The 14850-nt window shown below is 30.5% G+C and overlaps 1 protein-coding gene across 1 annotated transcript; it reads left to right on the top strand.

The window, feature by feature from the left end:
• Positions 1–1178: 1178 nt before the first annotated feature.
• LOC107777341 (putative late blight resistance protein homolog R1A-3) lies at positions 1179–14358 on the top strand. Its single transcript, XM_016597339.2, has 3 exons — positions 1179–1723; positions 11330–13565; positions 13975–14358. The coding sequence occupies exons 1-2, from the start codon at positions 1244–1246 to the stop codon at positions 13541–13543; spliced, it is 2694 nt and encodes an 897-aa protein (XP_016452825.1). The 5' UTR covers positions 1179–1243; the 3' UTR covers positions 13544–13565; positions 13975–14358.
• The last annotated feature ends 492 nt before the right edge of the window (positions 14359–14850 follow it).

Genomic DNA, 14850 nt, shown 5'->3' with positions numbered 1-14850 from the left:
CAATTGAATATCTTAAGAAAGAATTTGTGATGAAAGATCTTGGAAAGATACAACTTTATCTTGGTCTGCAAATTAAATATTTAGCAGACGGAATCTTTCTCCATCAATCTGCCTATACAAAAAAAGTCTTAAAATGCTTTTACATAGATAAAGCACACCCATTAAGTACACCAATGATTTTTTGATCACTTAAAGTGAATAAGGATCCGTTCTTACCTCCAGAAGAGGATAATGAACTCCTTGGTCTTGAAATACCATATCATAGTGCAATTAGTACACTTATGTATCTTGCTAATGCTACAAGGCCTGACATAACATTTTCTGTTAATTTACTAGCAAGATATAGCTATTATCCTACACAGAGACTTGGGTATTTGTAACAACGTCTGTATCTGAGGGAGTAAAATATGCATTGTACTCTTTTTCCGTTGCTTAGGTTTTCTCCTACTAGGTTTTTCCTCGTAAGATTTTTAATGAGGCAACTTGCAATGTATATTATTAGTGTACTCTTTTTCCTTGACTAAGAATTTTTCCCACGAGATTTTTCCTAGTAAGGTTTTAACGAGACACAATATCTTTTAATGACCATCCAAGGGGAAGTGTTATGAAAATAATTACATTGTGAATGTTCATTTAATACTCCGCTATAGATAATTTTTTTGAAGAAGATTATCCCTTTAGTACTCCATTGAAGTTTATCTACAAACAGCTGATGCAGGCAGGTTACAAACAACTCAATGAAATGATTTGCAACAACTTTTTATTAAACTGGCAGGTTGCAAGTAGCCCATGCAGACAACTTACAAGCAGCTCAAAAAAAGCCTCGCAGCTGCTTCCTGAAAAGCCTCACAGTTGCTTCCTTTCTTCTATAAATAGAAGAAATTTCAATTCACTATGTACATAGTTTGAAATTGAATAATATATGAATCCCTCTCTTTAGTTTTATAACAATTATTATAATTTGTAGGATTTGAAAATACAGAGGCTATATCTCATATTACCTCGGGTTTAGTGTAATTTACTCTATTTTAATTTTGTGGGTTACCAGCTGTCATTAGAGTTAATAAAATGTTAGGTGGCACATGAAGCGTGTTCTAAGAATATAGAAAGACTAGGCTAAATAATTCAGAGTAAAGAATTAACTTGAAATAATCTCCTTTTTATTTATATAGATACATATGGGAAAGTGAAGAAATCATATGGCAAAGTGAAGAAATCATGGCTAAGAAATTAAGAGAGATCGATGGCAGCTACAGTGGTGAGTTCTCTGGTGGAGAAATTGCAGCTGTTAATTAACGAAGAGGTAAAGCTAATAACAGGTGCAGTAAAGGAAGAGTTTCAACGTTTGCTGGAACAAGTTGAAAGGCTACAAGACTCCGTCGGGGGTATAATTTCTAAAAAAGAAAGCGACAGCAAGCGGCTTAAAAACTTGGAGAAGGTCATTCGAAGTATAGTATATGAAATTGAGGATGAGATTGATGAATTCCTGCTTCAGGCGAAGCTGCAGCAAGAGAAAAATCTCTTCGGAATAAAATGCTTGGACTTTGACCGCGGCGATAGAGTCCAGGATCTTTCAAGCAAGATCGACAGCATCCTTGATAGGATTAATCGATTTATTCATGGCAAAAATCATCCCGACGCTAAGCGAGTCCTGATTGAAGATATGCGCCGTGAGGCGCGTGACGTTCTGCCTAGAAAAGACGGTCCCTCTGTCGAACCGCAGGTATGCCTTAAACCCTCCGATCCTGCGATCTTCTTCCATGGCATTTTATTTTATCAGGCACAAGCATATACCAAATTTCAACAAAGATAAAAAAAATATCGAATTACAATTTACTCGATGAAAAACGGACTTTTTAAAATGTGTGGTTTATAACAAGTCAATATGTATAGTTATAAATATGTTGTTAAGGGTAAATGAAAAGTTTAAAGTTAAATTATTCTAAATATAATATTATTTTTGAAATAAACTAAAAAGAAAAAGTATACATAAGTTGGGACAGATGGTATATAATACTAATGCTAGAATAGTTGTACTTAGGGGGTGTACAAAGGAAACCGACAAACCGTACCAACCCGATAATCCGAGTCAAACTGAGAAAAAAATCCAATTATAGGTTGGTTTGATTTGGTTTGGTGTTGGAAAAAAAAACACGACCATAATTGGTTTGGTTTGATTTTAACTAAAGAAAGTCAAACCGAAACCAAACCAACCCGACATTACATATATAGAAATTTTAGATATATTTAATATATAAATATACTTATTGTGATGTAATTTATAAATATTTCTTAAAAGATTTCATAATTTTATTTTTTGAGGTATTATTTCAAGGTTGGACTTAGAACTTTTGAATGTTCCAATAAGTTTTATAGCCATTAACATTAGTAAATTAAATAGTGCTAACAAAAGCCCAAACCAAAATTAAATGAATACTAATGCTAACAAAAGAAATTTAATTCAATACTACGAACGAGAATGTATTGAATATCTATTTTTTGTTTTGCAATAATTTAGATAAAATGCACAACCTATTTTTATTTTTTCCTTAGCATTTAGTAATGTATTTAATACTCCCTTATTAGTCTACTTATTTTAGCATGACTTAGTACTCTTAGATTATGTTTATTTTTATTATTTATGGCTTTTTAGTTAGCAATATTTATATTACATAATTTTATTGTTGAATATTTTAGGATAATGCCATGACATATCTCATATTTTGTATTATTTTCTTGGAAAATATTTTATATAGTTGTATCTTACTAGGACTAAAGAAATATTTTGTGCATAATTTATATGTTTTGTTCTACGAAGATTTTATCGGAAAAACCCGAAAAAATCCGAAAATCCGAGAAAACCCGAGAGTGAAAAACCCGAGTTTTATTGGTTGGTTTGGTCTTTAGATTTAATAATCTGGCACAATTAGTTTGGTTTGGTAATTGTAAAATCCGAACCAACCCGATATATGTACACCCCTAGTATTCTCCATTACATTTAATATAATGCTCTTTCTTTTTTGGTTTGTTCACAAAAAAAAGACACTTTTTATATTGGAGAATTCTTTTTTTTTAATATTTTAATTTTGCCTATAACAATATGGCTTTTGTTGGGAAAAAAAGCAATCCCTCTTGATGATCACAAGATAGCAAGGCTACTTTTGATATATATTGCCTATATCTAAATTATGTGTCAATCATCTTTTTCTAAATCTCGTGCTCAATTAAATATCATTGTATACGCATCAAAGAGAGAATTCCTTTCGATCCTACAATTAAAAAACTGTAGGAGTGTTTAGAAAGTCATGTGTAATTACCTGACTGTTTAATTACTAGGGTTTGTAATTACAAACCCTGGTAATTATATAGTATAGTAATTACAATATCTTATTTGTTTGCTAGAACGTAATTACAATGTTTGTCATTTTCATGTTTGGTTGGACAAGTGTAATTACATAGTTAGATAAACTTTTTTTAGATTAACCTATCGATACATATTAAATAATATATTAAATAGTTATAAATTAATAATAATATCTTAAAAGTAATAAGTATCTTTTTAATAAATAAATAAATAAATAATAGTACTGCTTAAATTAATAAATTAAAATTATAAAATGATTTAATTTTTTACTAACTCATTAATGTGTGATAAATACAAGTATGTATAAGAAACAATAGATATTATCTATAATCAGATATTTAAACTATATTTTTTAAAAAATAAAATATTAAATAACTATAAATTAATAACTAATATCAGGAAGAATTATTGGTATCTTCACCATCTTTCAAATAAGTAATATTTTAAATTTAGATAATTATTAAAAGTTTCAATTATGAATTAACATTTTTACCAACTCATAGGAGTAAAATATGAAATTAATAATTTGCTGAACTTTTTAAATAACAAAAGGATAAATATGAGTTTAGAAGGTATTTTTAATGATTAATTTATACTAATGAATAGAAAATAAAGCTAATAAAGTATAAAATTATGTTTAACAACTAAGAAAATTAAAAAAAATAGAAAAGGAAGAAGCAAAATACGAGAAGTTGTAAACTTATATGGAAGCACACCATAAGCAACACGTTGGAAGGTTAAATATTGAGATAAGAGAAATGAAAAAAAAATTGTAAATAAAATAATAATTAATATATTTGAAAGAAATTTTTTTAAAAAAAAGATTAGAAAGTTACATTATCTTGTAATTACTTACCACAAATTTTCACCTTTCCCTTGAGAATTAGAGAGTGTAATTACACGCTCTCAATTATACCAAATTTCATGTTGGCCAAGTAATTACTTGGCTAGACAAACATGCGAAACTGTGTAATTACACCTAATTACACACAAATCCAATTCCTACGTAGCTTTCCAAACAGGCTCTAAAGCTCAAAAGAAAAAAGGATTGTAGTAAAATTGAACTTATATCGACAGGCTGCAACCGTCCCATCCTCAGCCCCACTCTAATAACCACCCCCTGCCCCTACCCCCAACATCGCCACTGTTATTCCGGTCCCTAGACCCGGAGTTACCACTATCCCTCGCCCTTATCCATTTCATCTTATGTAGTATTTTGCCTAAATAATATATATGTTTTAAAAATATTTTCTGCAATCTAACCAAACATCAAAAAAATAAGTAAGAAAATCACTTATTTTTAAGAAAACATTTTCCTTCATACTAGACACACCAAGATGTTTCTCAATTAAGGAGCATTTATCTTCTCTCACTCGTACTAGCATGTTTGGCCAAACTTTTAAAATTAGCTAGCTTATTTTGAGAAGTGCTTTTTCTCAAAAGTACTTTGGTGAGAAGAAGTTTGTGTTTGGCTAATTAATTTGAAAAACACTTCTGAGTAGCAATTGGTGTTTTGCCAAGCTGTAAAAAAGTACTAAATGTATTTTTTCCAAAAGTGCTTCTGGAGAAAAGCTAATTTTTTTTGCTTCTCCAAAACTGCTTCTGATTCTACTCAAAAACACTTTTTTTCTTCTAAAAGCTTGGACAAACACTTCAACATTGAAAAAAAAAATTAAAAAAATGCTTGGAGAAGCTTGACCAAACAGGCCAAGCTTGTGGGAGGCCAAACGTACTTTTTTTATTAGAAAAAGTACTTTTTTAGAAATTTGATGTGTTTGGCCAAGATGGAGAAGTGCTTTTGAGCAGCAGCAGAAGCAGTTTTTCTGCTTCTGGGAAGAAGCTACAAATTTTAGGTTCTTCCAAAAAAGCAGAAGCAGAATAAGAAAATTAAATTTTTTAAGACAAAAGTGTCCTTACTATAAATTTATATTTTTCAAATTATCCTTCAAAAAATTTATTTTTTCTTTTCTCTTTTTTGTTTCTACCGTCCCTTTCTTTTTATTTATTTTATTTCTATTGTATTTTTATTCTCTTCTCCTTTTCTTCTTTAATATAGTCTCTCCACCATAAAGAGATCTCTTTGTTTTATACAGGACTAGTTTTACTTTACGCGCAACGCGCGTGTACTTCATCTTGATGAGTAATTATTTTTAAAAATAATCACATAAATATTATATTATATGTTAGAGTTATAAAATAATGGTTTAAACTCATAAAATTAATGAATATTAATTATATATAGCTAAATCAATAAAGAAAAAAAAATTATCTTATAGAAATCCTTAATCATCATTCCATATTTCCGTTTATGGCACTCAAAAACATTTCTTGAAAAGATTGGCCAAATACAATAACATATTTATCATATACTAAAAAAACACTTCTCAAATGAATTTAACAAATTACAAACAGTCGCTCTCTAAAAGTATGTTCCTATTATTTTGCCAAATGTACTTTTTAAAATTAGCTGTTTTTTAAAGCTTGACCAAACAAAAGATTTGTGCAGGTCTATGCTTTGGAGCAAGACCTTTTTTTTTGTTGCTCTAAGTTGATTATGGAGGAACTAATATATGCGTTGATAGATGAGACATTTGATCCATTCAAACTCATCTCTATGATTTATTTCCTTCGCTTCATATGCATAAATAGAACGTCATTTGTGTTCTTAATTATGACTTGATTATCCGTTCTATAATTCTATAACATTATAAAGTATAATTTTAGATATTAAATTTGAATTTCTAAAATAAAGAAAAAATTAATAAATAAAATTTTATATCATTTCAAAGTTCTAAATATTAGTGACAATATATACATAAAGTAAAAATCATAATTAATTCTAAAGTCGAAAATGTTAGGAATTTCTAATAATTCAAAAAAGGTAAATAAGAAATAAAATTTTAGTTGGTGTCAAACTTGACAATTTTAATCAATTTCTTTGATGCTCGACATTGAAATAAAAGCTTCTTAGTTTTACATACTTATATGATGTTTGTATTAGAAGGATTAAGAAAAAACAACTCAAAAGGTAGTCCAATGTTAATCTAACGAAAGGACTGATAATATTTAATGTTCATAGAATAAAAACAATACTCATGGCTCAAAATAATGAGTTAATAGTACTCCTAAATCTAAATGGAGTCGAAAGTTTGATAAAATTTTATTGGCAAAAAAGAAACCCTCCTAAACCTAAAAGGAGTACAACATGGTCAAAACTTTCCTAATAAGTACGTAATTAAAAGGACTCGAATTAAATAATATAATTTTAAATCAAATCCTAAATATTAGGGAAATAGTTAAATGATTATTCCTAAATATTAGGAAAATAATTAAATTACTTGTTTAAATATTAGGAAAACAATCAAATGACTATTTTGTCCAATATTAACTCTATTTTTAAAGGGTAAAAGAGGCAAACGACATTTCGCTAAATGCCTTCGTGCTTTTAATATTGTACTAGTCTCTATAGACGTGTGTTGCCACGTCGTTTATAGAATTATTGTCATTTAATGGAAACTTTGTGTAAGAAATAGTAATATTTTTAACCGCATTAATATTCAGAACATATTTTGTTGAACTATGACATAAAAATTAATGTAGTAGAAGTCCAACTGCATAAATTTTAATTTGTTTTCATTCATCATATTGATGTCAGAAGGCATGTGCTTGCTCCCTTACTTGGTGTAGTTCACCGTGCTTCTATCTATTCTATCTTTGTTTTCGATCGAATATACGGCTGGTTTTAGAAAGACTTATAAAGGTAGGAGTATGTATCTTTAGTTGTTTTTATTATAAACCGCGGAAAGACTTATACATATACTAAATTTCTTGTACATAAAAAAACTCATCTATTACTTATTTGAGAGGGTGATTTAATTTTTTAAAGATATAAAACTCCATCAATTACATGTATAATAAATTTTACTGCATGTAAGAACCTTTGAATTCTAAATAATTGGTTATATGTAAGCTTTTAGGCTTTGAAGATGAATAATTTAATTATGGTTGGTTTAGTCAAATCTTTAAGCTTTTTATTTAGCTTTTTTCCTTCCTAAATTCAGCACATAATGGCTCATTTTTTGTCCGATCACAACAAAATCATACAAAAAAATAAAACAAATCACAAAATACAAAAAAAATGTTAAAGTTCCATGTATGCAATTTCATTATATGCTAGGCATCTTACGTAAATAAAAAAAAAAAAAAAAAAAAGAGGAAATTATGGACATGCCTTTCTAATCCAAGTAGGATCAACTTTGTAGGGTCATCGTATATATAGTTTAAATCAAAAAAAGAATTCCATCATTATGTGTAATTACAATTAGATCCTTAAATTATACAAATATTTAAGGGCATAAAAATCGATCAATATTTTTGGGGATATTTTAGTCCTTCAACATTTAGCATAAATTATTCATGTTTTTATAATAATACTAGTCTCTATGCTCGTGCCTTGCACGAGTATTTTGAATTCGAGAGTCAAAATCTCTAAGACTTTAAATCAACCAATTTAGTGCAAGAGGATTATGATCTATGGTTTAGTGCAAGAGGAATATGTTCAGTCGAAATCTCTAAGTTTGATTTCGCTATGGTTTTGCGCTAAATTGTCTGATTTAAGAATATGATCTATGGCTTAAAACTGCTCTAAGACTTTAAATCAGACATCAAAATCTATGAATATTCATATATGCTTGATCTATGGTACGGTGTTGTATTAATTGTATAGAGCACTGCATAAGTTTTTATGGCTTTATGCTAGACCCTAATCAAAGGGTTTTTGTTTTCATCTATCTAAAGCATTATTCCCCACTGGTATATTCTTACTTTTCTCCGGGATATTAAACCAAATCTATATCTATACTATATTAAAAACACGAAAGCCTTTAGCGAAATGTCGTTTGCCTTTTTTCCCTTTAAAATTAGACTTTATATTGGACAAAATTGTAATTGTCATTTAATTATTTACCTAATATTTAGGACTTTAAAGTAAGAAAATTTATTTTAAATCTTTCTTAATTTAAGCTATCTAGAAACTCCTAATATTTAGGAATCTAAATTGAGTAAAATTTTACTTATAAATATTTTTTTCCTTATTTAAATCGTGTAGCTACTGCCCTCAAATTTGATCCTTCCATGTTTACATGTTTTAAACATGTTTGGAATTGTAACGAATTTTGCAAATTTTTGTCTTCTTTTTAATTTTGTAGGATTGAACATCTATGAATCATAAATATATTTTCAAAATCTATTTTTTTTGTTGATTACCTTTTTGGATCATGTTAGTAGTGTTAATCCAAATTTTATATATGCGCACAAAGAGTTTAATCTGAATTACAAATTTGCTATTTTTTAATATAAATTATTTAATCATTCATGATGGATAACACATAAATTATATTTTATGTTAGATAATAATTATTATCATTTAATTATATCTAATATTAAAACTTCAAAATTAACTAAAATTTTGCTCTTAATCTTTAATTATTTGAATTATTCTGAGGAAGTTCTAATATTTAGGAATTCAAAATTGAATAAAATTTTAACTTATATAAATTTTTTCTTATTACTATTGCGTAAATAAATCTTTATTCAAATTCATATCCAAAGAAGAAAATCAAAATTTTAAATTCAGTTTCATTATTTATCATGATCTAATAACAATCGTGAATATTGAGTATCACTGAACTAAGTCGCACACGTTTTAATAATTTTTCTTTGAGTCAAAGAATGATCGAGAATATTAAGATATATTGTCTTCTATTTTGGTTGAAAAATTCAATCAAAATTATTATATCATCAGTTCAAATGAGAGAATGAATTTGAATATAATGACGAACAAGAAAACTAAAAACGACAAAGTCAACAAAGAATAAGTAAGAACCTATTGTTTGGATATATGTCGTTCGCCATTTTACCTTTTAAATACTGATTTTACGCTGGACTAAATTGTATCCTATGTTCATGAATATACAACTAACATATTATATAGATATGTAAGATAGATAGAGAGATTTAAAAAAAATGTATATTCATGAATATAGGATACACGCGCGAAGCGCGTACCATAAGACTAGTATTATCAAGAAAAAGAAACAGTTGATTTTCAAAAAATTAAGAATAACAAATATCCGATTGGAACCATACGTAGTCCACTTTTTTAAATCTAAAAACCAATTTTAACAAAAATCTCAACTTCGACAACATAACTGCTACTCCTCAGCAACCAAGTAACTCATCGAAACACGTGCATCAACTTAGAGTAGATTTAGAGAAGTTGTATGCCAAGTTCCCACAAAGAAGTCTGTGAAGTGCTGTCTTGAATTTATGGGTAATGGTAGGGATTGCCTTCTTCTGCGATATGGATATTGTTAATTAAGTGATGTATTTGTGATATAATTCGAAGTACTTATCATACTCAATTTCGATCGGACTAATTTTGAATTTAAGGTGACAGAATTTTAGTTGAATTCAAAGTAGTCTAAATATTACAATTTTATCCAGTATTGAATTATTTTCTTAAGGAAATAGTTTATTTTTAAAGGGCATAAAAGACAATTAATATTTCAAGGATGTTTTTTGTCACTTAACATTTAGCGTGAAACATTCGTGCTTTTATAATAATATAGATAGATATAGATTAATGAAGTAGATTCTAAATTTATACTGAATGACTATATTTTGATATATTTAAATCATCAATGTAAACACTAAGTAATACCGGATACCTAATATTGTTGCTTTGGATAACTATTACATTTATTAAAATCTGTAATACTCCTTCCGTTCCAGTTTATGTGAACCTATTTCTTTTTTTGTCTGTTCCAAAAAGAATGACCCCTTTCTAAATTTGAAAACAATTTAGCTTAAGCTTACAATTCTACCCTTAATGAGAAGCTTTTATAACCACACAAAAACTCTGGGTCCCTTTTTGACTTGTTTAGGACCACACATTTCAAAAGTCTCTATTTTTTCTTAAACTTTGTGCCTAGTCAAACAGGTTCACATAAATTGGAACGGAGGGAGTATATATTATTACTTTATATTTTATACTCCAATTAAATTAAAAGAAAAATTAGTTATTTTTTTATAATAAATATTTAAATTCATTTATCTCTTTTAAATAATATATTATTTCTAAATTGAATATGTATTGTCTTTTTTTGTAACTTGACCCTCAAAAGTACTTTTTGAAAAGATTGTTCAAACACAATTTGCTTATTAAAGTACTTCTCAAATGAACTGGCCAAACACAAACTGTAATTTTTCAAAAATACTTTTTTAAAAAGCATTTTTGAGCAAAAGCACTTCTCAAAATAAGTAATTTTTGGCAGCTTGGCCAAACGGGCTCTAAGTCTGTCAACATAAGTTCACTTTTACCACAAATCCTTTTTTCCTTTTGAGTATGCACTAATCTACGTTCGATAAACTTTTTGCTGCTTTTTACTTGGAAATAATAGGCTATCCACAAATCATCCTGGCATCCCTTGCACATAACCACAAGTTATTCTTTCTTTCATATGGGGTAAACTATCCAGCTTTTTATCTCTGTGATAGCTGACATGATTGTTAAACTTGTTTTACATTTCCCTTTTTGCATTAATTTAATTTCTCGATTTTGGACATTCATGAGAAACATTTTGCCACAAAAGTCAATTACGAAATGAATTCTTTTTTGTTTACCTTTCTGGACATATAATGGACTCATATGACAACTTTTGAATAAGAAAATTGGACACATATATGTGAAAAATTCTTTACATGTCAGTGTATATAAAATTTTAATTCTTTTCTAAAAGACCTGTGAGAAATAGACAGCTAATCTCTGGTATATTATTTGACATTTGCATAGAGTTTTGTCTTAAGGCAGCTTTATACGAAATTAAGACTTTTTGTTTTGTTTTTATTCAAAAAAGTAGGTTCTCAACTCTGTAATTTATATGAAATCTGTTTCATCTTAAAAAGGATGCTTGGCTCGAAAATAACGAAGTGGTCAGAAATAACGAAGTGGTCGGTTTGGATGAGGAAGCAAACATAGTGATCCACCGACTGGTTGAAGGAACAAATGAGCTAGATGTTATCCCAATTGTGGGTATGTTTGGGCTTGGCAAAACCACACTGGCAATGAAAGTCTATCATGATTCCCGAATCCTGTATGAATTTTTCTTTGTCATTTGGATTTATGTTGGCCAATCATACAACTTGAAGGATATCTTTCTGAAAATTCTCCGTTGCTTCATGAGACGCCTCGAAGATTATCATGATAAGGATGTGAATGAATTAGCTCAGATAATACATGATTTTGTTGCAAAAGGAGGTAGATGTCTTATTGTCTTGGACGACGTATGGGACTCACAAGTTGTGAACTCTCTTGTATCAGTTTTTCCGAAAAACAATAAAGGCCACCGTATCATGATGACCACTCGCGATTTATCAGTGGCCAAGTGTTGCAGTCAAAATCCTCATGATATGAAATTTCTGAGTGATTACGAAAGTTTTGAGTTGTTGAATGGAATAATTTTTGGTGAGGAAAGGTGTCCTGTTGAGTTGGAAGGATTTGTAAAAAGCATAGCTCGAAAGTGTAGCGGAGTACCACTTGCAATATTGACAATTGCAGGAACATTATTACGTTGCACAAAAGTAAGTGACTGGCAAAGAGTTGAGAAAAAGGTGGAGCAGCATCTTATGGATAGAGGAGATCCTTCAAGCTGCTTGAAATTTGTAAACACAAGTTACACTCTATTGTCCGAAGAAATGCAAGCGTGCTTCTTGTATTTTGGTGTCTTTCCTCAAGCCTTTAGTATTCCTGCTTGGAAATTGATTCGGCTATGGCTTGCTGAAGGTTTAATCAAGCCCAATGGTTCACAAGCCCTTGAGGAGACAGCAAAGATTTATTTGAACAACCTTGTCAATAGAAATTTAGTGACAGCGTTACAGAAGAGTTGTGATGGTAATGTAAAAACATGTTGTGTTCAGGGCATGTTGCATCAGTTCTGCAAAGAGGAAGCTAGTAGCAAATGGCTTTTTCAAGAAGTACGTCCAACACCAGATCAGGCTATTCTTACAATACAAGACCCAGTTGCTTCTCGTCGATTGTGTATTCAATCCTCTGCTTTGAATGATTTTCTCTCCGCAGAACCGCTCGCAGAGCATGTTAGATCTTTTTACTGTTTTTCCTCAGAAAAAAGGCAAATCGAGTTGTCTGGTAACGACATCCAACTCATCCCCAAAGCTTTTCCATTGATCCGGGTCTTGGACATTCAATCCTTCAACTTTGTTTTTTCCAAAGATGATTTTAATAGGTTATTTCATTTGAGGTATATTGCTATCTCAGCTGACATTAAGTCTCTTCCCAAATCCTTTGGTAAATTTTGGAATTTACAAACTCTTATACTCAATACAAGTACGTCGAAGTCCACCCTTGACATAAAAGCAAACATATGGAATATGTTACGGCTAAGGCATCTGCACACAAACATTCCTGCCAAATTGCCATCTCCTCCTCATAACCCAAAGGGTAAAGCTTCTTGCCTACAAACACTTTCTGTGGTTTCACCGGAAAGTTGCACAAAAGATATACTTGCAAAAGCTTGTAATCTCAAAAAACTGAAAATCCAAGGGCGAATGATTGATTTTCTTGGAACTAGTAAGGGTGGATGGTGCAATCTTGAAGAGTTGAAGTGCCTGGAACATTTGAAAATGTTGAATGATATTCATTCCTGGGGTAAAACACTTCACATTCCTCCATCATTCTTCAAATTTTTACGTACACTGAAGAAGCTAACTTTGTCAAACACAAGGTTTGATTGGAGTGAGGCGGAAAGATTGGGGCAGTTGGAATGCCTTGAGGTCCTTAAGTTGAAAGAAAATGCATTTGCAGGAGAGTCCTGGAGACCGGAGAGAGGAGGTTTTAGTCAACTCCAGGTCTTGTGGATTCAAAGGGCAGAGTTGGAAATTTGGGAGGCTTCAGAACTTCATTTCCCAAGACTTAGGCACCTTGTTCTTATATGTTGTGAAAGGCTTCAGGCTGTGCCATGTGAGCTGGCTGGCGTACCTAGCCTTCAAGAGATGAATCTGGAGCACACACGTAGAGCAGTCAAATCAGCTAGAGAAATAGAGCGCAAGAAAATGGATAGCACCAAATTCAAGCTCACCATATTCCCTCCTGAAGCTGAGTAGTACGAGCCCACATACTGAAGGGGTCAGTTTTCATTTTTTTCTCTTAATATACATTGTAGTTTCAATGGAATTGAAGTTACACAACTACATTCATGTCCAGCTGCTGTCGTTGTTATTAAAGATTCCATGAAACTGCATCTATCTCTACATAATGTCTTTTGTTTAGTCTAATGTCCGGTAAATCTTACGTACGGCAAAGTTTGTGTATCCTTCAGATCAACAATGCCACCATGATTATTCATTTTGTTGTGTTTGTTACTTCGAAATATTATTCAGACATGATTTGGAATAGAGAATACCTATCTTTTTCTTTTTTCTTTTTTGGTATGTTTAGGCATTTATTGTACTACAGTATATGGAGTATTGTATAATCTTACTAGTAGTCTCTTTCTTTCTCTCTTTCGTCTTACTTATTTTCATGCTTTCTACAGGAGAGATCCAGGCATGACGTTTCTCAGAGCCAGGGATCATGGACAAATAGAACTTCCTCTAATAAGGAGTCGCCGCATTTCATGTTTGTATGCAGTCTGTTCATAACTCATTCCAACAAAGAACCTGTTTGTGTTATATTTATCCAATCATTGTGAAGTTGAAAACTATCTGTCTGTGGTTCTGGAGGTTGATCACTGTTGGCTTGAATCGCCTTTCTACTTGTTACATTTCCAGTTCACCCATAAGTATTTACTTTCTGAGTTGTAATAGAACTTCCATCTTTTTCCATTTTTTGTTGTCTCTGTATTGCTTTACTTCACGATTTCTTCTCTGTTTAAGCATGGGTACAACTACCAATACTTGATGACAAGTGCTTTCTTCAAGATTAGTTCTGGTTATTTTTTGAATCGGTACTGGAGTTCGGAACTTTAACAAATGAAACTCCAGTAAACTATGCTGTAATTTTCAAAAATCAGCAATTTTGAACGTTTACTAGTACAAAATCCTAACTCCATGAACGATTCTTGGTTTTTGAACCTTTACGAGTATAAAATTCAGAAAAAATCTAAGAACGGTTCATGATTTTTGAATTCACATTATACTTCAACAATTTTTAACCTTTAAATATAGAATCCAAGAAAAATTATTGGTTCTTTAACTTTGTGCAAAATCCAGGAACAATTCATGATTTTTGAATTTACATTATACTTTAGTAATTGAAGCTTTTTAGAGCCCGTTTGGATTAACTTATTGTAAATAACTGAAATGTTTGAAGTGCTAAAAAGCTTTTTTAAGTGTTGAAACTGATTTTTAAAATAAGCATTTACATGCGTGGATAGAAGTGATGAAACTGATAATAAGCAGTTGATGTGTTT

This window comes from Nicotiana tabacum, chromosome 16 (genome assembly GCF_000715075.1).
Source record: "Nicotiana tabacum cultivar K326 chromosome 16, ASM71507v2, whole genome shotgun sequence".
In the NCBI taxonomy this organism is placed as follows: Eukaryota; Viridiplantae; Streptophyta; class Magnoliopsida; order Solanales; family Solanaceae; genus Nicotiana; species Nicotiana tabacum.
The sequence above is the reverse complement of the archived record's forward strand: the minus strand, read 5'-3'. Positions and strand labels throughout refer to the sequence as shown.